The following is a 23,577-nucleotide window of genomic DNA, read 5'->3' as shown; positions in this document are numbered from 1 at the left end:
TACTTTTGGTTATTTCTCTCTAGTCCTTGCACATAAATCAAGTAAGGCTTATTCTTTGAGTTGCAATTTGTCCTGATGTTGTCACTTGTTACAGGTACGGAACCTCCATCTGATTGGCCTAGTCGTGGTGCAATCCAAATCGAACACGTATCTGTTCGTTATGCTGAAAATCTGCCACCAGTGCTACAAGATATTACTCTATACGTACAACCCGGAGAAAAGGTAGGCTCAATTAGTGGCGTAGAGCCTGATTAAAGGGCACCAGCTCTTTATTGGTATTTTCAATGGGATTTTTCTAAATTTTCACTTCCGATTCGGGAGCACGTGTAACCCTCCACCTGATCCTATTTACATTGGGATATTCCAGTTAAAATCCCTTTACACCCCTTATGGAAGACATTACCTTTATCTTCTGCACAGGGGTATAGATTTAATATGTGATCCCAATTAAATCACTCCTTGTGTGGACGGTTATGGACTCTTCTATATGAGATGTGTGAAATTCAACTGGAATAGCATTACATCGTTTTGTTTGATTTAGGTCTACGGGTAAGTGATTTAAATCTACGGGCAAATGATTTAGGTCTACGAATAAGTGATTTAGGTCTACGGGTAAGTGATTTTAGGTCCATGGATAAGTGATTTAGGTCTACGGGGAGTGGATTAGGTCTACGGGAAATGATTTAAGTCTACGAGTAAGTTATTTATGTCTATGGGTAAGTGATTTAGGTCTACGGGAAAGTGATTTAGGTCTAGGTCTAATGGCCTAGTGATTTAGGTCTATGAGTAAGTGATTACGGTATAAGGGTAAGTGGTATAGGTCTAAAGGTAAGTGATTAATGTCTACAGGTATGTGCTCTAGGTTTACGGGTAAGTAATTTAGGTCTACGGGAAATAATTGAGGTATACGGGTGAGTGGTTTAGGTCTACGGGTAAATGATTTAGGTGATTTTAAGTGATTTGGGTCTATGGGTAAGTGATTAAAGTGCAAGGGTAATGATTTAGGTATACAGCTATGTAATTTAGGTTTATGGGTAACTGATTTAGGTCTAAGGGTAAGGTCTACGGGTAAGTGATTAGGGTCTATGGGTAAGTAATTCCGATCTACGGGTACGTGATTAAGGTATACAGGTAAGTAATTTAAAGCCACATTATAACATTTGCTGAGGAAGACGCCCTCACTGAATTTTTAAAATTCCTTTTTTTACACGATTAAATTGTACTTTATTAAACCAATATACCCTGCAAATATCAAGACTCTAGGTGCTGTAGTTTTATCAAAATCCGAGATTTTGAATAAAACGCCAGATCCGGCGCTTTATTATTACGATGGAATTATATATTAGTCGAACGCATACACGATGTTCATAACACACAGTACATCGGCGTGCGGGACACAACATAGGGTCGTACCACAACATGACCAAAGGAGTGGTACGTATTCGGACATGTGCGCTGGTAGTAAATTCCAATTTTCTTTGCTTTGCTCAAAAATAAAAGGGGATATATCTGACAGTAAAAGCTAACATTTTATGGCAAAGAAATGCTAATCTACTTTGTTTGAAAATGTTATAATATGGCTTTAAGTCTACATTCAGGTCAACTGATAAGAGATTTATGTCAACGGTATATGCCCATATAAATATTTACAAACAGATAAAGACGAGTGATTACTTCTCACTTCAATTATAACCATTTTATCATTTTACAAGATCACATCTGCACGATTATAATATTTACATCTGTTTAATTTTCAATAAATTAGGTGGGAATATGTGGCCGAACGGGAAGCGGGAAATCTTCTCTAACACTTTCACTGTTACGATTGATTCAGACATATCAGGGTAAGCAAAGTAATTCACCTTTAACAGAATACACTCATTGAACCTGTTTATCATACAACTCCACTCATGGAACACGATCTGTCGACTGGATAATACTTTACAAATCTCCAGCATATCTAATAAGACATTATGAAATTGGACTAAAACTGTCAATAATAGATCCCTTTTTGTAATTTTCACTCAGGTCAAATTATCATCGATGGAGAAAATATCGCAGCGATGCCGCTGACAACATTAAGACAAAGATTGTCCATTATTCCACAAGATCCGATATTATTTACAGGGTCAATAAGGTAAAACGCTGGGGACTTGGGGTGCGTGTGAGGTTCGTAGGGGTGCTTGTGGGGGTATGTTGTGGGTGTGGTGGGTCGGCATGGTCGGATGTGCTTGTAGGTTTGTAAACCGTTCTGGTCGTTGACCAGATCATAGGCATGATAAGGTCTAAACTGACAAATCAAATATATGGCTTATTATTTCTAGTGTGCTCTTTTTGTTGCCAGATACGCCATGTGATGCCAAATTTGAAATTAATAAGGCGATTAATACTGACAGTCTGTTGGGCTATTCCGGAATTTGTTGGTACCATTCCCTAAAGAAGACATGGGAAAGTTTGATTTTCCCATGTCTTCTTTAGAGGGTAAAGAAGACATAGAAATTCCATGTCTTCTATAGGGTTAGTACCATTATTGTTTGTAATAGCCCATTGTAGCAATAAGGGGACTCAAATACAAGAGACTTGTTTCCGTATCTTCAGATTGTTTGATTAATAATGTGATCATGATGTTTTTTCACACTTGTGTGCTTTGGCTCCAACTTTATCAAAGATTGGGGAACTGATTAAGGTCTTTGCCTTTGGTGCAAGAGGTCTCGGGTTCATTTCCCCGGGACCAACAACAAAAATCTTATCCGCTCTCCCAATGGCTCATCTGGTAAATGGCGGGGCAGATGACCCATGATAAAGACCAAGTTACAGTCGGTTTCGATCAGGGTAACGCCCGATTGTCGGCTACACTTGCCTGTCCTGTGAAAATGCCCCGACCAGCTATCTATGGCGACCCCTTCACCAGGTCACTTGTACCTGGGCGAAGTTTCGTCAGCGTTATCTCCTAGTTTTCAGCTGCTAATACCTAGATATGCTCGATATAAAAAAGATCCCATTACTTTGTTATCAATGTACCATAAGTCATATTCGAGTTGAATTCATGTTTATATTTCAAAACAGGAGTAATTTGGATCCAACTTGTAGTAAGTCAGATCAGGAACTTTGGAATGCTCTAGAAATAGCACAACTCAAACCAATCGTTTCTCAGTTTGACATTGGTCTTGGTAAGCAGTAATGTTTTCACGACACATTCTTAGATATATATCAAAAGGATGTTAACTCTATTGGTTTAGGTGTGAAGTTTCTTCAAACGTATAATATCACATATCGTCCCCTGTATGCATCCAGGTATAAAGGCAGAACATTTTTTCAGCGTAAATGTGATTTATTGGTACAATTTATAGTAAGACAGCTGTTATGGTACATGGTGTACGCGCATTGCGTTGTGGTCCCGATTATCTGATCATTGTAAATAGCGAAACAAGCGAATATATGCAGCTGTACTAAACTTCATCTTACAGTTTCTTTTGAGAAGAAACAGTGATTTTATGTCAATATATAAATTGGCTGGACTTACCCACAATGCAAATGGGCGTGGGAAACTTCGTTAGCGTGGTTACCACAAATCGACGATTTTTTTTCACGATTTCTTGGGGAAATACATCGATTTTGGAATGGCAAATTTTAGTATAGGAATAAGAAAATGGGCCATCAAAATCTCATCGACAAAGGGGGTGAGCCTGTTGATCTTAAATTAAACAAGTCAAACATTAGCATTATAGCTATTCAACCAAGTATGCTACATGCTATGAAGGATGTTAGCAAGTGGACTAATGGGCAAGTTGCCAATCATGATATAACTCAATGCTCAAAATTAAATACTTCAACCTGATCGATCATAATACTATTATGTTATAGGCATAAGTGGCTATACATCTTCGAAACAATATCCCCCATTTATGCTACTATTTTAATTCAATTTATATTTGCAGACACCCCTGTGTCAGAAGGTGGTGAAAATTTCAGCGTTGGTCAGCGTCAACTATTTTGTTTAGCTCGAGCTTTTCTCAGGAATTCCCGCGTACTTATCATGGACGAAGCCACTGCCTCAATTGACTATGACACGGTACACTCACAGCTCAACCTTACTTTCCGACAATAATTAAGTAGATTGGGTCATTTTTGAAATTTTACCCAACCGACTGCAAAACCAGGCTGGAAAATTACTCGACAATTATGCTCAGACTTAAGCTTGAACAAATAACATTGACAATGTTTCAATTCTTGGTGGGATAAGACTTAAAGATAAATTAAACTTGCAGACATGATTAGGGAGAAAACTACACTACCAGATTCCGAGTGCTGCCGACCTCAGAGGTGCACTTCCTCCAGCTACTTTGTGGCTACAAAGTACCAGTGCAGTACCAATCCAGTACCAGTGTGTGTACGTTATGTGCGATTCTGGTGTGCGATACTCAGATATAGATATTCTAAAATTCCAGTACCAATGAAGTAAGTGGACAGCAGTGTACCTCTGGAGGCGACAGCTTTAGGAATCTGGTATTAACTGCACATTATATGACTATGGTCAGAATAAATGTTGTAGTAAGTATAGATCTATAGATGAACTGAATAAATCCTATTATGTTCATCTGTGCATTTCTTCTTGTGTGTAGGAGAAACTCTTACAAGACGTTGTTGCATCAGCTTTCACAGAAAAAACTGTGCTGACGATTGCTGTAAGTAAATTTACTGTCAAAATGGCGTCTTGGCAAGTTTTTTCAAGAGTGTCCTCAACAATAGAAAAGTTAAAATAGAAGAAGCATTATATGCCTATGTCTTGGATGAAGACACGACCTAGGACACGCATGTTTAATTGCGGCACGTCTAATCAGGTGACGCACAACAATGTGTCTCCACACCGGGTTCAAGTGACACGTCTTATGATGGGATATTCCAGTTGAAATCCATACTACATGTACACCCCTATGGAAGACATGACCTTACTCTCCCACACAGGGAATCACCCATTCAGGAAGACCCATTTGAAATTCACACTCCCTGTGTGGAAGATCAAGGTCTTGTCTTCCATAAGGGTGTATGGATTGAACTGGAATAACCCAATATGTGAAGCATGCAGGCATGACTCTGTTGAGACACGAGATGTCTTGCGCAGACGTGAATTTGTGTCTTCCTCGGGAAGCATCTCAAACCCGGCTTCACATGACTTGAGTGTGTTTTCAGGTAAGACACATGATTCAATTTTTTACGTTTTCTATTGTTGCATACATGTCCAATTTCTAGACACGATGGCAAAGCTTGCCAAGTTTTTACAGTGTATAAAAATCCGACTCACCAAAAACGCTAATAAGTATATTGAACTGTTTATTATAAATCGATTTTCAACTAAATTCATTGCTAAAAATCTTAATTTATGACATTTTGTTTTATTCGTATTTGACACAAATTCTCACATTTTATTTATATTTCAGCATCGCGTGTCCACCATTCGTGAATCAGACACAATCTGGGTTTTAGGTGATGGTGAGATCATTGAATGTGACAGCCCTGGAAACTTATTAGCGAGAGAAACTTCGGAATTCTATGCCATGGTTCAAGCTAACAAATAAAGTCGAGGGTTGAGAGCCAGAAAGCTCCAAAAATGCCATTTAGAGAAAACAAGTTTTCATATCATAAGTTAAACCTATTTACAACTCACAATGAAAGTTTTTGATTTCACTTAAATACGGTCTTGTAACCGGAAGTTGTATCCAATTCATTATGACAAATGTCACTTATGATTAAGAATAGTGGAATTTAAGATATTCTTTGGTATTCTTTTAATTACTGAGTTACGTCTTTACGGCGCTAACCTATAATATCTGAGTTTCGGCTTCTAACTTTCAAAAGCTACCTTCAACTATATTAAAGCACGTGTTTATAAATACGCACGTTACCCATGGGCACGACATACCAAGACCAGCATTAGCAAGCGTGACAAAATCCTCGTGCAATTGAAAACGATGGGAACTCTTTAGATAAACTAGTGCACCTGGGGCTGTAATGACCCTGTAGCTATTAGGGCACCAGGTGCATAATAGAGATACTGCTTGACCCCTGATGACCCTTTTGACTTTATAACATGTGCGCCTGTAGCTGTAATGGCCCTTTAGCATGTTCAGCTATTATTGGGGTTGTGGGCGCTTATTGGGGTATGTGGGCGCTTATTGGGGTATGTGGGCGCTTATTGGGGTATGTAGGCGCTCATTGGTGATTCTGGGTATTACAGTCCATTTCAAATTGGGCAAGTAGCCAAAAGCTGAATGAAACATGTACAGAGTTGTCTAATACACATCTTTGTATCCACTTGCTGTTGTTTTTGCTATCCAGTTGGGGTATTCCCCCCCTAGATGACCTTTGACCCGGGCTTTGACCTCGAGGGGGCTCTTCGAAAACCACCCGTTCCAACATGCTTTTCCCGTTACCAATCCATATCTAGTCCGGTAGGACCTGGATTTTTTCTTAGTTACCAACTAGACTCTAACTCTGATCGCTCAAGAAAGATTAACCACAAAAATCCACTAACCGCCCCTTTTGGGCGGCGCGGTCACTGGACTTTCGCGAATCGTCTTTCTTGCAACATGTGAGATAGTGATCATAGTGTGAAATGTGTATAGTCTGGTAACTTAGAAAAAAGGTCCTACTCGTCGGACTATCCATACTGATCCAAAATTTCGGCTTGATGCGTCGAAGCACGGCGGAACGCATAGCCGGACAGACAGACACACAACGGCTATTATTTTAGTAGTATAGATATCAAATTTTACTTAAAAGTATTAATTGTCAAATAGCGAAATTATTAGACGAGGATAATAGAAATAATTATAGGAGACAGTTGAAACAAAGCACAGTCATAAAGGTTTGTTATGAACTTTTAATAAAAATATACTAGTAAATACTATACAATACAATACAGGTATGAAAACATATTTTATTTTCCTGTTAAAATACAGGAAGAAAAAATGTATTGTCATTACTATTAGAATATTACTTCAAGTTTGTGAAAATAATCAACCATTTCAAACTTATATTATTTGTTTGTTTATTTCAATTCTCTGCACATTAGCTTAAAAAACAAGGTATAAAACTACATAGGGGAAACTTTAGTACATAACTAACTCATTTTAAGAGTTCCGTTGACATTGGAGATGTCTGTAATATAAAAAGTCTTATGAAATGTACAGGGTGTCCCAAAAGTCTCTTTACTATTTTAAACCGTCATATCTTTCACAAGGATTGGACTAGGGGAAATCAAAATACATATTTGGAAAGAGTCAACTCATACAACGAGTTGGTTTAGGTGGAGGAGTCTTGTGACAGAGCGAGCAGAGAATTGAAGGATGGAATATTAAAAGACAGCTTTTGCTGGCTTGATTGCTACATAAAACTATAAATCTTGGTGTCAGTGGCGTAGCGTCATAGAACACGGGGCACGTGCCCCCAATTGATCTTAAAATTTTGAAAGCCGCATATGAAAATTGCAGAAAAATGGCTTGCGCCCCCCCTAGATAGGTAGTGGATAAGATAACGTGAATATTTTGAGTCCGGAGATGCGTTGTAAAATTATTGTATGATTTTGTGCATAATGTTAGCTAATGTCCAAATGTTTCACCGTAGGTTATTTACTATTTCTGTAGGTTTATATGCCAAATTTGGAGTCCAAATTGCAAGAATTTTCTCTATGCAAATATACCTCTATGTTTGCCGTCGGTTGCTGAATAATAGAGTTGTGTACGTTCAAAATGGGAAAGAGACTTTTGGGACACCCTGTATTCATTTATATTTACTAACAAAACACATACACATACAAAAAGTGACAAACTGCACATGCATAATTTAAACTGCACATGCTTTTCATACGATAAATAACTGTTTACAATAAGCGGTGCATGTTATACAGCTACAATGCACGAAGTGTTTCAGGCGATTGGCTGAGCGCTAATAGCGATCAAGCTTTTGTATTGTTTTATTCTGTCAACATAGTGCGATATCACTGATTTTTCCAACAATGAAAAGTCGGTTTATACTATTTCTATTCGGCAATATGATCACAACAATACAAGTATGTGAGCCATTTCCGCCAAACCAAACAATTTTTTGAATTGATTTGGCTGTAAAGATTGGAAAATCAGCTTGAAAATGGGCTGCACCTCAATAACACAAGCTAACACCCCCCTACATCAATTACAATTGGCGAATTGATCCCGTGGTTTTCACCGTTTGATGATATTACGGGTATGTGCCACCATTTTGGAGTGCAGTCACGAATTTTGGTATAAGCGATACCTGGCACTTTGAGAGTTCTGCAGAGACAATCATGTACCACGATTACATGAATTGGGCGCATTTTGGCTAATTTCCCTCAAAAGTGCCCAATGTTGACAATTTTTGGGTGCTTTTTAGGTATATTAAGGGCTGGGGTATGAACGTTTGGACAGTATTTATTGTGGGACATTAGAGCACATCAGACATATCGAATTGCATTCTGAATACGAAGAATGTCATTCTGATATCAAATAATTTTGATTTTTGAAATTCGCAATTTAATACACATTTTATGGCAAATCATTAAAATTTATATTTTGATATTTAACAGTACTTGAAGTAAACTTTATAAATCTGATGATTTATACTTAAAGTGTATGTAGGTAGGATGAAAAGCTGATGATCAATTGAAAATTTTGACCTTTCGTATTTAGGTCTTTTTGCGAAAAAAATCCATATCTTCAATATGAAAGGTCAAAATTTTCAATTGACCGTCGGCTTTTCCTCCCTGCTTCATACACTTTAAGAATATGTCATTAGATTTATATAATTTACTTCGAGTACTGTTATATATCAAAAATTTGAAAAATATCAAATTTTTATAATTTGTCATAAAATTTGTATTATATTGTGATTTTCACAAAATGAAAATTATTTGATATCAGAAAGACATGCTTCGTATTCAGAATGCAATTCGATAGGTCTGAGGTGCTCTCATGTCCCACAAAAAATACTGTCGAAACGCAATAAACGCTCATTTTAGATCAACTAATGGGTCGTAAAATTTACTTATACATTGTAGGATAGAGAAAGTCAGAATTCCAGAGTCCAAAGAACACCATGGGCACTTCCCAGCAAACACAAAAACGTTTTAAAAACGTTTTAAATAAGTTATATTTTGGCTTTTGGTAAAGGTAAAAACGTTTTAATAACATTAAAATGTCGGGTTATATAAAGGTCATGATAACGTTTAAAACGTTTTGTATGAAAACACAGTACAACAATATTTTTAAATGTTTTCAAAATGTTATTGTAAACTATTTTTGCAAACATTTTTGCCAAATATTGTGTCAATACTTAAATAACATTATGTTAAAATATTTGAACCCAGCAAACACAGAAATGTTCTTAAAATGTTTTTTCAAAACCTTTTAATAACATTTAAATGTCGGGTTATATTAAGGTCATGAAAACGTTTTTAAAACGTTATTGAAAATGTTTTGAGCAAACATTTTTCGCAAAATATTTTTTCAACCCCAAAATAACATTCTGTTTAGAATGTTTTGTATCAAGTTTTCAAGAATGTTTTTGGAATGTTATTAAAACGTTTTTATTCCCTTTATGTAACCCAACATTTCAACGTTTTCTGTAAAACATTTTTGTTTGCTGAGCAGTAGATTATCAAAAATGTTTTTTAAGGTTATGAAAACGTTTTATACTCTTAATATACCCTTTATATAACCCGACATTTAAACGTTTTCTGACAACCTTTTATAACCTTTTGCGAATGATGTCGAAAACGTTTTGTGTTTGCTGGGTTGACACCACGTTTTACAACACATTACTACTATGCTAGATATAATAATTCTTTTATCACATTTCTACACACATTTTCATAAAACAACTGAAGATTGCTGCTGTAATGGAAGAAGGACCAAACTTACAAAATACTTGTTTGAGAAAATTAAAGGTTTGTTATTTATCTGCAGATTGAAAAGGATTTATTTTAGACTTTTTACAGCTATAGATTAATACCTTGTCACTTATTAATTATTGATTATTTTATAATTTGAGTTCTTCTTCCATTACAAATATAGTTCAAATTGGAAATAATGTAGTTTTCTCAAAATGTATTAACACTATATAAGTTAACAGTGCTAATATTTAAAATATCCAAATTTAATATTCCATTATTGTTATAATTTAACCAAAGTGCCTGATCATGGTCATTAAAGTAATTACTATATTTTACATCAGGGCGTGTATATACTATACATTTATTACATAAACACATAAATGCTATTAACTACTGTTTTCATCTACAATGTATATGCATGATTGGTCTTCAAATTCATGTTGATTGAAAGGGCTGCCGCTTGAAAATGCAACGTAAAGCAGTATACAGACTTTTTATTGTACGTACAATATTGTATGTACAATATGTACGTTATTTAATCTATTGCCATTCTATTTCCAGTACTGTTTAAGTTCTAACGAATGTTTGATGACGTAAAATCGATAATATATTTCTGCTAGATATTGTATGTAACATATTATCGATTTTTCGTCATCAAACATTCGTTAGAACTTAAACATTACTGGAAATAGAATGGCAATAGATTAAATAACGTACATATATACATACAATATTACGTACAATACTCGGAGTCTGAAGCGCGCTTAAGATACATTTCCAATTACTAGGATCCAGTCATTTGCAAGGCTGGATTTGTTCATTTAATAAGGAAATTTAATAGGAAACAAATGAGTACCAATCATATTTAGTGACATACAGGTTGCGATAAAAGTACGTTTCAAATAATAATAGCTATACTAAAAGCTTCTAAACACTGACATGTTATTTTTTTCTACAGTGCATTAGATTCAACAACCAAGTACGTAATTACATTAAATGCTCAAGTATTCCTCTGGTCATAAGGATTCAGAAAAAGTATAGTTTGACCTACCTGTGGCGTACGGGGTTCTTGAATTATAAGCAAAAAGGTCAAGGGTCAAATTGACAGAAGTCTTATAAGCAAAAAGGTCAAGGGTCAAATTGACAGAAGTCTTATAAGCAAAAAGGTCAAGGGTCAAATTGACAGAAGTCAACATCGTGAAACTCCTCCGATTTAAACCAAAGATGTCTCAGAGGGTATTGACCTCTCACCCTGTAACCTAATTAACGAAACATGTAAGATGGAATTTTTTTCTTTATTTTGAAATAATTCTGAGAGATTGTTCCTCTTTAAAAATCATTTCAAAATAAAGAAAAGTTTGCCATCTTACATGTTTCGTTAATTAGGTCACAGAGTGAGAGGTCAATCCCCTTTGAACTCCCTTTACCTATTTCCTACGTAAAATATGTAACAAAAGCCCCAGATGGCGCAAACTTCTTTCTTTAAATTGGTTTTGCAAGAGGAACAATTTGAGACATTTTTGGTTCAAATATGTGACTCCTCGCCACAACTGAGCCCGGATGTCGCCAGTGCCACTATTGAGATATGCTCCATCGAACTTAACAATAAACAATAGGAAAGAAAGGATTTATTGACTGTTTTATTGATTTTCACTACTTAAATGTCAAGTACTATAGACATGATATACATCATTTTAAAGCTAATTTCAAGCAGAATATTTTGGTTGAATATCTCAAAAATGATGATTGGCGACATCCGGGCTCAGTTGTGGCGAGGAGTCACATATGGGTATTTTTACCATTTTGTTAATAACTCAAAAACCGTACATCACAACAGGTAGGTCAAACTATACCTTTCTGGCCCCTTATGACCATAGGAATACTTTGGCGGGGTTTAAAATAAGATTGCTCCCATGTTGGGATTCCACAGAAGATTGATTTAATTGACCACCAACAGTTATTGCTTATGACCCATAGAAATACATATAATTATAGGGCAACCTGTTATAACACGCCATGTCACTTCAAACTTGAGGGCTTGGCTCTCTAGGTAGACTGCTTTGCACTCCCCCCTTTTTTTTTATAAACAAGTTATACCATTCCGTACATAAAACCGCCATTCCAATATCTGTGATAAAATTAACCCGTCCTCAGTGACCGCTCTGCCCAGAGAAAAAGGGGCTGCCAAAATTCTTCATCGTGAAAGTGGTAAGTTCCCAATCTGGATCAGGTGGCGCAACGAGCAAGCTATGAACAATGAGGGGGTGCAGCTTATTTTCTCAGTCATCGGCATACAACCAGCTTATCCAAGAAAATTCAACTAGCATCACTACAGCTAAGACAGCATGTGATAGTACTGGATACAGCTCCAGTCAAGATGAAGCAATGAGCCAGTGCGGTTGCAAAATGTCACTACTACTATTGTGAGCACCTGGATTTGTTATGAGAACTCTAGTAATAATGAACCACATAACGGGATATGGTTGTTTATCCTAAATCCAGCTCTTTGGTTATATTGAGAGGGAAAATGCACCTTTCCTCATCAAAGTGGGCACAGTGTTTTTATAGACATGATCAAAAACAGACACTGCTTCCTCTAAGCTGCGACATTATATCTAATAATAAACCATTCAACCAATGTGACTTTCCAAGTTTACTTAATTGAAAATGAGGACAACTCATATATCTTCGTTAGTTCAAAAATCATAATGATCAAGGCACAGATTAGTAAAGTATAATCATGCCTCGGTTGACTTAGTGGCGGGTGCACTTTGCAATGAGGATTGCTGTGACGTATCTTGATCAGAGAGAGCGATAGTTTTCATTTGCTTGTTGTGAAATTGATCGTTTTGTCCACGATTTCGAGGCTGTAATGGCCTTGGTTGCTGACCGTTAGCAGGTAACTGTTTTGTCTTCTTACGATAATCACTAATAATGGCCGTAATGGTGTACAGATATGGATTGATCGCAGAATTGATGGGCAAAATGAATGTAACTGACCATGCGAATACAGAAGAGGGCAATGTAATAGCGCCGAACTGCACCAACACCCCCATTAAAACGATCGGAGCCCAACAAAAGAAGTCTGTGAGGACTATGGCGGCAACTTTGACATTTAATCTGATCTGTTCTTTTACATTCTTGTTTAAACCTACACGTTTCGATGACTGTAACACAGTTCGCACAATTACTACATAGCATAACACTATGATGAAATAACAGATGCCGTTAAGACCAATAAGCACTGCTGTTGCGTAATACAAACCGGGAACATGGCCGAGAGATTCGGAATGAACAATGTACTTGACATATCTATAAGAACCATTCTCCGCGATAACTGATTCCTTCGACACATCCTTTGAAAACCTTTCAAGTTGAGCCAGAGGAAGGCCAATGCAAACGTGAGAGTTGTCGTAAAATTTAAAATTGTCACGAGCTATAATCGATGGAACCGTCACAGTCCCTAAGACGACAGAGATTAGCCAAAGTAGTGCTACTATTACAGCCGATGACTTTTTCCTTAGCTTGCGAAGAGAATATGGGAATCGAATGTTAATGAATCTGTCAATGCTTATAAGTGTTATAAAGAACACAGAAGCTTCGCTAGATATTAGTGACATTGCTCCAATAATTCTGCATGTAATACCTGATCTCCAGGTTTCAGCTTGCATCGGGAAATAGTTACCAAAGTAAATATCAGCAGATGCAATAGTAAGCAAATAGATCCCCATGAGTAAATCAGACATTGCCAGGTGACTAAGCAAAAATGATTGTACTTTATTCTTTTCACTTTTGTCTTCTTGCGAATCAAAACAAATAAATTACCGCCTATAGCACTCAAACCAATAAGCCACATCATCACCATCAACACTCTGTCTGACAATAATCTATCGCATGTCAAATACGGGGATCGCACATCTAAAGCAGTACAGTTAATGTCACTTGGTACGTAACATTCACAGATTTCTGTTGCGTTTACAACTATTTCAGTCTGCGTTGGGATATCAATAAATGTATACTTATCTATCATAGTCAATCTATTTCCTAGTAAGTAGATAGAAGCTAGTGAACTTATGTGATTAATATTTGGAATGTTTGATAATTGGTTCTTAGACAGGTCCAGTAAACGGAGATTCCTCATATCTGTAAATAGATATGTGTCTAATGAACGGAGTTTATTGTTATTCAAGTAAATACTTTGTAAGCTAGTTAATCCTGCAAATATACGGGGATTCAAATTTGTTAATTGATTGTAACTTAAATCAAGAAATAGCAAAGTGTTCAATTTCCAAAATAAATCATAATTCAATTCTTCCAACATGTTTGTGTGCAGAATGAGTACCTGTAAACTGTGTAATCCTTGAAACAAAGTACTATCTAATGTTGTCATTTCATTCATATGCAGGTATAGTTCAGTAAGGTTATGTAGACCATGGAACAATTGCTTTGATAGCTGTTGTAACTTGTTTCTTGACAGAGACAGAAAAGTCAGCTTACTAGTCTCATTAAACAAGTCCCCGTCTAGTGTACCTATCTGGATATCAGTAAGATACAACCTATCAAGGCGTGTCAATCCTTTGAACAACCCTCTTGGCAAAGTGGCCAGGCTGTTGCCGTGTAAATTCAAAGAATCCAGCTTACTAGTTTCATTAAACAAATTTACGTCCAGTGAGGTAATCTGATTTCCATAGAGGAATAACTCTTTCAGGTTAGTTAGTCCTTTGAACAACCGTTTTGACAAAGTAGTCAGGATGTTGTCATGTAGATACAAATAACCCAGCTTGCTATTGTCATTAAACAACTCCTCGTCTAGTGAACTGATCTGATTTCCAGCAAGGTGCAACGTTTCAAGGTTTGACAATCCTTTGAACAACCCTCTTGGCAAAGTGGACAGGTTGTTATCGCGTAGATTCAAATAAAACAGCTTACTAGTTTCATTGAATAAATCCTCATCCAGTGAACTTATCTGATTTCCAAAGAGGAATAACCTTTCAAGATTTATTAACCCATTCAATAACCTTTTCGGCAAAGTGGTCAGGTTGTTGCCACGTAGATCCAGGTATTCTAACTTACTGGTTTCATTAAACAACTCTCCGTCTAGTAAACTTATTCGATTTCCATCGAGGTCCAACTTTTCAAGGTTTGGCAATCCTTTCAATAACCCTTTTGGCAAAGTGGTCAGGGTGTTGTTACGTACATTCAGATAAACTAGCTTACTCGTCTCCTTAAACAAATCTCCATCGAGTGAACGTATCTGATTTTGACCCAATAATAACGTTTCCAGGCTTGGCACTCCTTTGAACAACCCTCTTGGCAAAGTGGCCAGGTTGTTGTCTTGCAGAGACAAATAAAACATCCGACTAGTTTTATTAAATATATCCTCATCTAGTGAACTTATCCGATTTCCAAAGAGGCGTAACTGTTCCAGGTTTGTCAATCCATTAAATAATCCTCTTGGCAATGTAGTTAGTAAGTTGTCACGTAGATTCAGATAAACTAGCTTACTGATCTCATTAAACAAATCCCCGTCTAGTGAACGTATCTGATTTCCACCGAGGTTCAACGTTTCCAGCCTTGGCACTCCTTTAAACAACCCTCTTGGCAAAGTGATCAGGTTGTTGTCTTGTAGAGACAAATAAGACAGCTTACTAGTTTCATTAAATATATCATCATCTAATGAACTTATCTGATTTCCAAAGAGGTATAACTGTTCCAGGTTTGTCAAACCGTTCAATAACCCTTTTGGCAAAGTAGTCAGTTTATTGTCGTCAAGGTTTAATCTAACTAGATCTTTTAATTCATCAAAAGTATCTTCAACAAGCGTATGCATCTGATTTCCATTGAGGTACAACATTTCAAGGCTTAACATACCTTTGAATAACCTTCTTGGCAAAGTGGTAAGTTTATTGCTGTCAATATCTACAATCCCGGAAAAAATGTGTTCGAACACCCACTGTAATTCCCATGTTCATCTTAGTATAGTGCGCACGCTATATGAGTCACTGGAAACTAAGATTTATAATAGAGTTCTCTCAATGTTCATCTTAAGCATATCCCTCCCTTTCCCCACCAATCAATGTTGGGAGAAGATATGTGAAGATGAGCATATTGGGTATGCCAACATTGTACGGGGGGTAGAAGGGGGACTATTTCCAATAAGGCCTTTAAAGTGTTCGAACAATATTTTCTGAGATTGTCTGAGGAATTCTAAAATCAGTGTTTGCTTTTTCACATTTGGGATCATAACTTCAGATCCAGTAGAGCGATTCAAATGAAACTTGGACATGTTAGTTTATATATAATAGGGAACACATACAATAAATAATATTACATTACATCCACAAATATTTCAGGGATGGGTCGCTTTAGACATATATTTTCATCAAATTTTGAATAATTTAAGTCGAATAAGACGTAAAATACCTGATACATATCCCCAAACAGTTTAAAACATAGCAATTTGAATAGCTAAAAAGTTGACAATGTTTTTGGACAATCATGGACCATCTTTTATATTTGCTATAACACTAAGGGCACCGTCAATCAAACATCACACGGATGTGGGATGCAAATTTGTTAATGCTATCTGCAGTAGATAGCAAAATAATGCAACGACATCTACCACCCTATGTCCAATGCATTGCCAAACTTCTCCTTCCAAACCAGTAATTCCTGACCCCACAAAAGTAAACTTCAAAGATTTCAAGCAAATAAAACGAAAAAGAAGTCATTAAAGACCCCCCACAAAAAATAATAATGAAAGATATAAGAAACAAAGAAACAAAGAAACAAAACCAACACAAAATAGGAAAGAAAATGCCAAAATTAAATAAAGGAAGATAAAACAAACAATCTAAGTAAAAGGAAAATAATGCATTAAGAAGAAGGAAGAATAAAAAGTGCAAATGTCACTTGCTGTTCAATATGTTTCAAGTTCAAGTCCAATTTTACATTAAAAGACACATGCGCAATGTATAGGACACATCAATCAATAATATTTTAACTAACATGGTCAATGATTGGTGTGCAAGTTCAGGCTTATTTCATGATTGTCATTATTTTTGATTTTTTTTAGAAAGAAAATATAAACAATTCAAAAATGTTGTTTTTCAGTTAAACACCGATCATTATGAGCATTATAGATAATGACCTTTATTATTAGGCCTATGCAATCTCAAATTGGCACATTTCATTAAACATGATTTGCGTTGTCTCTTCAGTGGGTATAACTGTGTACACTGAAAGTGTGAAAGCCTATTCATGGTAAAGGTAAATCATTGCACATCTCCCCATTGAAAACACACATTGTGCACGGTTGACCACAAAACATAAAGAATAATAGGATTTACTTTTCTATTATATGGTGAATCGTTGGAAATGCGTGCTTGTCTATGTGTGTAAATCGTTATGATTCACCATTTGACCATCCTAACCATGGTGTATTTAAAATGTTTAATGAACACAATTTCACACATTAGGCTGATTTTCTTAAATGTTGGTCAAGTAATGTTTTTAAAAACAATAAATGTGCATAGCCTGTGCGTATCTCTCCTTCCTATCACTCGCTCTCTCTCTCGTCCCCCCTCCGATTTATCACACAGTGGTAAATTTGTGACATTTAAATACATAACATTAAATTTACGAGTAATGTCTGTTTTTAGCTGAATATAAAATATTAACACCTTCTCTAAATTAATTATACCACATGTACATATGCTCAATAAACATGGCACATAAATAATTTAGGCCTGTATTTGTGTGTACAAAACGCTATGTTAAATCTATACTAACAGAACGCTATCAAAATATTCATTGATTTCCTCCATATTTTGTGGGATAATAGCAAATTATATGTCTAACATGTGTGCCAAATTGCATTAAAATCGATGGCGTAACTGCAGAGTTATTGTCCAAAAACTAAAATCAGATGATTTTGCTAAGCAATTTTGTAGACAATCCCGGAAAAAATGTGTTCGAACACCCACTGTAATTCCCATGTTCATCTTAGTATAGTGCGCACGCTATATGAGTCACTGGAAACTAAGATTTATAATAGAGTTCTCTCAATGTTCATCTTAAGCATATCCCTCCCTTTCCCCACCAATCAATGTTGGGAGAAGATATGTGAAGATGAGCATATTGGGTATGCCAACATTGTACGGGGGTAGAAGGGGACTATTTCCAATAAGGCCTTTAAAGTGTTCGAACAATATTTTCTGAGATTGTCTGAGGAATTCTAAAATCAGTGTTTGCTTTTTCACATTTGGGATCATAACTTCAGATCCAGTAGAGCGATTCAAATGAAACTTGGACATGTTAGTTTATATATAATAGGAACACATGCAATAAATAATATTACATTACATCCACAAATATTTCAGGGATCGGTCACTTTAAACATATATTTTCATCAAATTTTGAATAATTTAAGTCGAATAAGACGTAAAATACCTGATACATATCCCCAAACAGTTTAAAACATAGCAATTTGAATAGCTAAAAAGTTGACAATGTTTTTGGACAATCATGGACCATCTTTTATATTTGCTATAACACTAAGGGCACCGTCAATCAAACATCACACGGATGTGGGATGCAAATTTATCAATGCTATCTGCAGTAGATAGCAAAATAATGCAACGACATCTACCACCCTATGTCCAATGCATTGCCAAACTTCTCCTTCCAAACCAGTAATTCCTGACCCCACAAAAGTAAACTTCAAAGATTTCAAGCAAATAAAACGAAAAAGAAGTCATTAAAGACCCCCCACAAAAAATAATAATGAAAGATATAAGAAACAAAGAAACAAAGAAACAAAACCAACACAAAATAGGAAAGAAAATGCCAAAATTAAATAAAGGAAGATAAAACAAACAATCTAAGTAAAAGGAAAATAATGCATTAAAAAGAAGGAAGCGTAGGAAGTGCAAATGTCACTTGCTGTTCAATATGTTTCAAGTTCAAGTCCAATTTTACATTAAAAGACACATGCGCAATGTATAGGACACATCAATCAATAATATTTTAACTAACATGGTCAATGATTGGTGTGCAAGTTCAGGCTTATTTCATGATTGTCATTATTTTTGATACAAAAAAGAAAGAAAATATAAACAATTCAAAATGTTGTTTTTCAGTTAAACACCGATCATTATGAGCATTATAGATAATGACCTTTATTATTAGGCCTATGCAATCTCAAATTGGCACATTTCATTAAACATGATTTGCGTTGTCTCTTCAGTGGGTATAACTGTGTACACTGAAAGTGTGAAAGCCTATTCATGGTAAAGGTAAATCATTGCACATCTCCCCATTGAAAACACACATTGTGCACGGTTGACCACAAAACATAAAGAATAATAGGATTTACTTTTCTATTATATGGTGAATCGTTGGAAATGCGTGCTTGTCTATGTGTGTAAATCGTTATGATTCACCATTTGACCATCCTAACCATGGTGTATTTAAAATGTTTAATGAACACAATTTCACACATTAGGCTGATTTTCTTAAATGTTGGTCAAGTAATGTTTTTAAAAACAATAAATGTGCATAGCCTGTGCGTATCTCTCCTTCCTATCACTCGCTCTCTCTCTCGTCCCCCTCCGATTTATCACACAGTGGTAAATTTGTGACCTTTAAATACATAACATTAAATTTACGAGTAATGTCTGTTTTTAGCTGAATATAAAATATTAACACCTTCTCTAAATTAATTATACCACATGTACATATGCTCAATAAACATGGCACATAAATAATTTAGGCCTGTATTTGTGTGTACAAAACGCTATGTTAAATCTATACTAACAGAACGCTATCAAAATATTCATTGATTTCCTCCATATTTTGTGGGATAATAGCAAATTATATGTCTAACATGTGTGCCAAATTGCATTAAAATCGATGGCGTAACTGCAGAGTTATTGTCCAAAACTAAAATCAGATGATTTTGCTAAGCAATTTTGTAGACAATCCCGGAAAAATGTGTTCGAACACCCACTGTAATTCCCATGTTCATCTTAGTATAGTGCGCACGCTATATGAGTCACTGGAAACTAAGATTTATAATAGAGTTCTCTCAATGTTCATCTTAAGCATATCCCTCCCTTTCCCCACCAATCAATGTTGGGAGAAGATATGTGAAGATGAGCATATTAGGTATGCCAACATTGTACGGGGGTAGAAGGGGACTATTTCCAATAAGGCCTTTAAAGTGTTCGAACAATATTTTCTGAGATTGTCTGAGGAATTCTAAAATCAGTGTTTGCTTTTTTCACATTTGGGATCATAACTTCAGATCCAGTAGAGCGATTCAAATGAAACTTGGACATGTTAGTTTATATATAATAGGAACACATACAATAAATAATATTACATTACATCCACAAATATTTCAGGGATCGGTCACTTTAAACATATATTTTCATCAAATTTTGAATAATTTAAGTCGAATAAGACGTAAAATACCTGATACATATCCCCAAACAGTTTAAAACATAGCAATTTGAATAGCTAAAAAGTTGACAATGTTTTTGGACAATCATGGACCATCTTTTATATTTGCTATAACACTAAGGGCACCGTCAATCAAACATCACACGGATGTGGGATGCAAATTTGTCAATGCTATCTGCAGTAGATAGCAAAATAATGCAACGACATCTACCACCCTATGTCCAATGCATTGCCAAACTTCTCCTTCCAAACCAGTAATTCCTGACCCCACAAAAGTAAACTTCAAAGATTTCAAGCAAATAAAACGAAAAAGAAGTCATTAAAGACCCCCCCCCCCCCCAAAAAAATAATGAAAGATATAAGAAACAAAGAAACAAAGAAACAAAACCAACACAAAATAGGAAAGAAAATGCCAAAATTAAATAAAGGAAGATAAAACAAACAATCTAAGTAAAAGGAAAATAATGCATTAAAAAGAAGGAAGAATAAAAAGTGCAAATGTCACTTGCTGTTCAATATGTTTCAAGTTCAAGTCCAATTTTACATTAAAAGACACATGCGCAATGTATAGGACACATCAATCAATAATATTTTAACTAACATGGTCAATGATTGGTGTGCAAGTTCAGGCTTATTTCATGATTGTCATTATTTTTGATCCAAAAAGAAAGAAAATATAAACAATTCAAAATGTTGTTTTTCAGTTAAACACCGATCATTATGAGCATTATAGATAATGACCTTTATTATTAGGCCTATGCAATCTCAAATTGGCACATTTCATTAAACATGATTTGCGTTGTCTCTTCAGTGGGTATAACTGTGTACACTGAAAGTGTGAAAGCCTATTCATGGTAAAGGTAAATCATTGCACATCTCCCCATTGAAAACACACATTGTGCACGTTGACCACAAAACATAAAGAATAATAGGATTTACTTTTCTATTATATGGTGAATCGTTGGAAATGCGTGCTTGTCTATGTGTGTAAATCGTTATGATTCACCATTTGACCATCCTAACCATGGTGTATTTAAAATGTTTAATGAACACAATTTCACACATTAGGCTGATTTTCTTAAATGTTGGTCAAGTAATGTTTTTAAAAACAATAAATGTGCATAGCCTGTGCGTATCTCTCCTTCCTATCACTCGCTCTCTCTCTCGTCCCCCCTCCGATTTATCACACAGTGGTAAATTTGTGACATTTAAATACATAACATTAAATTTACGAGTAATGTCTGTTTTAGCTGAATATAAAATATTAACACCTTCTCTAAATTAATTATACCACATGTACATATGCTCAATAAACATGGCACATAAATAATTTAGGCCTGTATTTGTGTGTACAAAACGCTATGTTAAATCTATACTAACAGAACGCTATCAAAATATTCATTGATTTCCTCCATATTTTGTGGGATAATAGCAAATTATATGTCTAACATGTGTGCCAAATTGCATTAAAATCGATGGCGTAACTGCAGAGTTATTGTCCAAAAACTAAAATCAGATGATTTTGCTAAGCAATTTTGTAGACAATCCCGGAAAATGTGTTCGAACACCCACTGTAATTCCCATGTTCATCTTAGTATAGTGCGCACGCTATATGAGTCACTGGAAACTAAGATTTATAATAGAGTTCTCTCAATGTTCATCTTAAGCATATCCCTCCCTTTCCCCACCAATCAATGTTGGGAGAAGATATGTGAAGATGAGCATATTGGGTATGCCAACATTGTACGGGGGTAGAAGGGGACTATTTCCAATAAGGCCTTTAAAGTGTTCGAACAATATTTTCTGAGATTGTCTGAGGAATTCTAAAATCAGTGTTTGCTTTTTCACATTTGGGATCATAACTTCAGATCCAGTAGAGCGATTCAAATGAAACTTGGACATGTTAGTTTATATATAATAGAAACACATACAATAAATAATATTACATTACATCCACAAATATTTCAGGGATCGGTCACTTTAAACATATATTTTCATCAAATTTTGAATAATTTAAGTCGAATAAGACGTAAAATACCTGATACATATCCCCAAACAGTTTAAAACATAGCAATTTGAATAGCTAAAAAGTTGGCAATGTTTTTGGACAATCATGGACCATCTTTTATATTTGCTATAACACTAAGGGCACCGTCAATCAAACATCACACGGATGTGGGATGCAAATTGGTCAATGCTATCTGCAGTAGATAGCAAAATAATGCAACGACATCTACCACCCTATGTCCAATGCATTGCCAAACTTCTCCTTCCAAACCAGTAATTCCTGACCCCACAAAAGTAAACTTCAAAGATTTCAAGCAAATAAAACGAAAAAGAAGTCATTAAAGACCCCCCCCCCCCACAAAAAAATAATAATGAAAGATATAAGAAACAAAGAAACAAAGAAACAAAACCAACACAAAATAGGAAAGAAAATGCCAAAATTAAATAAAGGAAGATAAAACAAACAATCTAAGTAAAAGGAAAATAATGCATTAAAAAGAAGGAAGAATAAAAAGTGCAAATGTCACTTGCTGTTCAATATGTTTCAAGTTCAAGTCCAATTTTACATTAAAAGACACATGCGCAATGTATAGGACACATCAATCAATAATATTTTAACTAACATGGTCAATGATTGGTGTGCAAGTTCAGGCTTATTTCATGATTGTCATTATTTTTGATCCAAATAAGAAAGAAAATATAAACAATTCAAAAATGTTGTTTTTCAGTTAAACACCGATCATTATGAGCATTATAGATAATGACCTTTATTATTAGGCCTATGCAATCTCAAATTGGCACATTTCATTAAACATGATTTGCGTTGTCTCTTCAGTGGGTATAACTGTGTACACTGAAAGTGTGAAAGCCTATTCATGGTAAAGGTAAATCATTGCACATCTCCCCATTGAAAACACACATTGTGCACGGTTGACCACAAAACATAAAGAATAATAGGATTTACTTTTCTATTATATGGTGAATCGTTGGAAATGCGTGCTTGTCTGTGTGTGTAAATCGTTATGATTCACCATTTGACCATCCTAACCATGGTGTATTTAAAATGTTTAATGAACACAATTTCACACATTAGGCTGATTTTCTTAAATGTTGGTCAAGTAATGTTTTTAAAACAATAAATGTGCATAGCCTGTGCGTATCTCTCCTTCCTATCACTCGCTCTCTCTCGTCCCCCTCCG

At 35.5% G+C, this 23,577-nt stretch overlaps 2 protein-coding genes across 2 annotated transcripts in view; one reads left to right on the top strand and one right to left on the bottom strand.

The window, feature by feature from the left end:
• The window catches only part of LOC140152083 (ATP-binding cassette sub-family C member 9-like), a 37,709-nt gene extending 32,018 nt beyond the window's left edge, over positions 1 to 5,691 (top strand). Inside the window, exons 26-32 of the mRNA XM_072174382.1 lie at positions 95 to 222; positions 1,766 to 1,844; positions 2,029 to 2,137; positions 3,067 to 3,170; positions 3,939 to 4,072; positions 4,623 to 4,685; positions 5,439 to 5,691. Of these exons, the coding sequence (XP_072030483.1) occupies positions 95 to 222; positions 1,766 to 1,844; positions 2,029 to 2,137; positions 3,067 to 3,170; positions 3,939 to 4,072; positions 4,623 to 4,685; positions 5,439 to 5,576 (755 nt within the window). The 3' untranslated portion in view covers positions 5,577 to 5,691. The remainder of the gene's footprint in view (positions 1 to 94; positions 223 to 1,765; positions 1,845 to 2,028; positions 2,138 to 3,066; positions 3,171 to 3,938; positions 4,073 to 4,622; positions 4,686 to 5,438) is intronic.
• A 7,826-nt stretch (positions 5,692 to 13,517) lies between these two features.
• On the bottom strand, positions 13,518 to 15,823 carry LOC140152082 (uncharacterized). Its single transcript, XM_072174381.1, has one exon. It carries the CDS (start codon positions 15,774 to 15,776, stop codon positions 13,518 to 13,520), a length of 2,259 nt encoding a protein of 752 aa, XP_072030482.1. The 5' UTR covers positions 15,777 to 15,823.
• Positions 15,824 to 23,577: the final 7,754 nt, after the last annotated feature.

This window comes from Amphiura filiformis, chromosome 5, assembly GCF_039555335.1.
Source record: "Amphiura filiformis chromosome 5, Afil_fr2py, whole genome shotgun sequence".
NCBI lineage: Eukaryota > Metazoa > Echinodermata > Ophiuroidea > Amphilepidida > Amphiuridae > Amphiura > Amphiura filiformis.
The sequence above is the reverse complement of the archived record's forward strand: the minus strand, read 5'-3'. Positions and strand labels throughout refer to the sequence as shown.

Coding starts and splice junctions, on each gene's coding strand:
- LOC140152082 (XM_072174381.1), bottom strand. CDS start 15,776: ATGTTAAGCCTTGAAATGTTGTACCTCAATGGAAATCAGATGCATACG.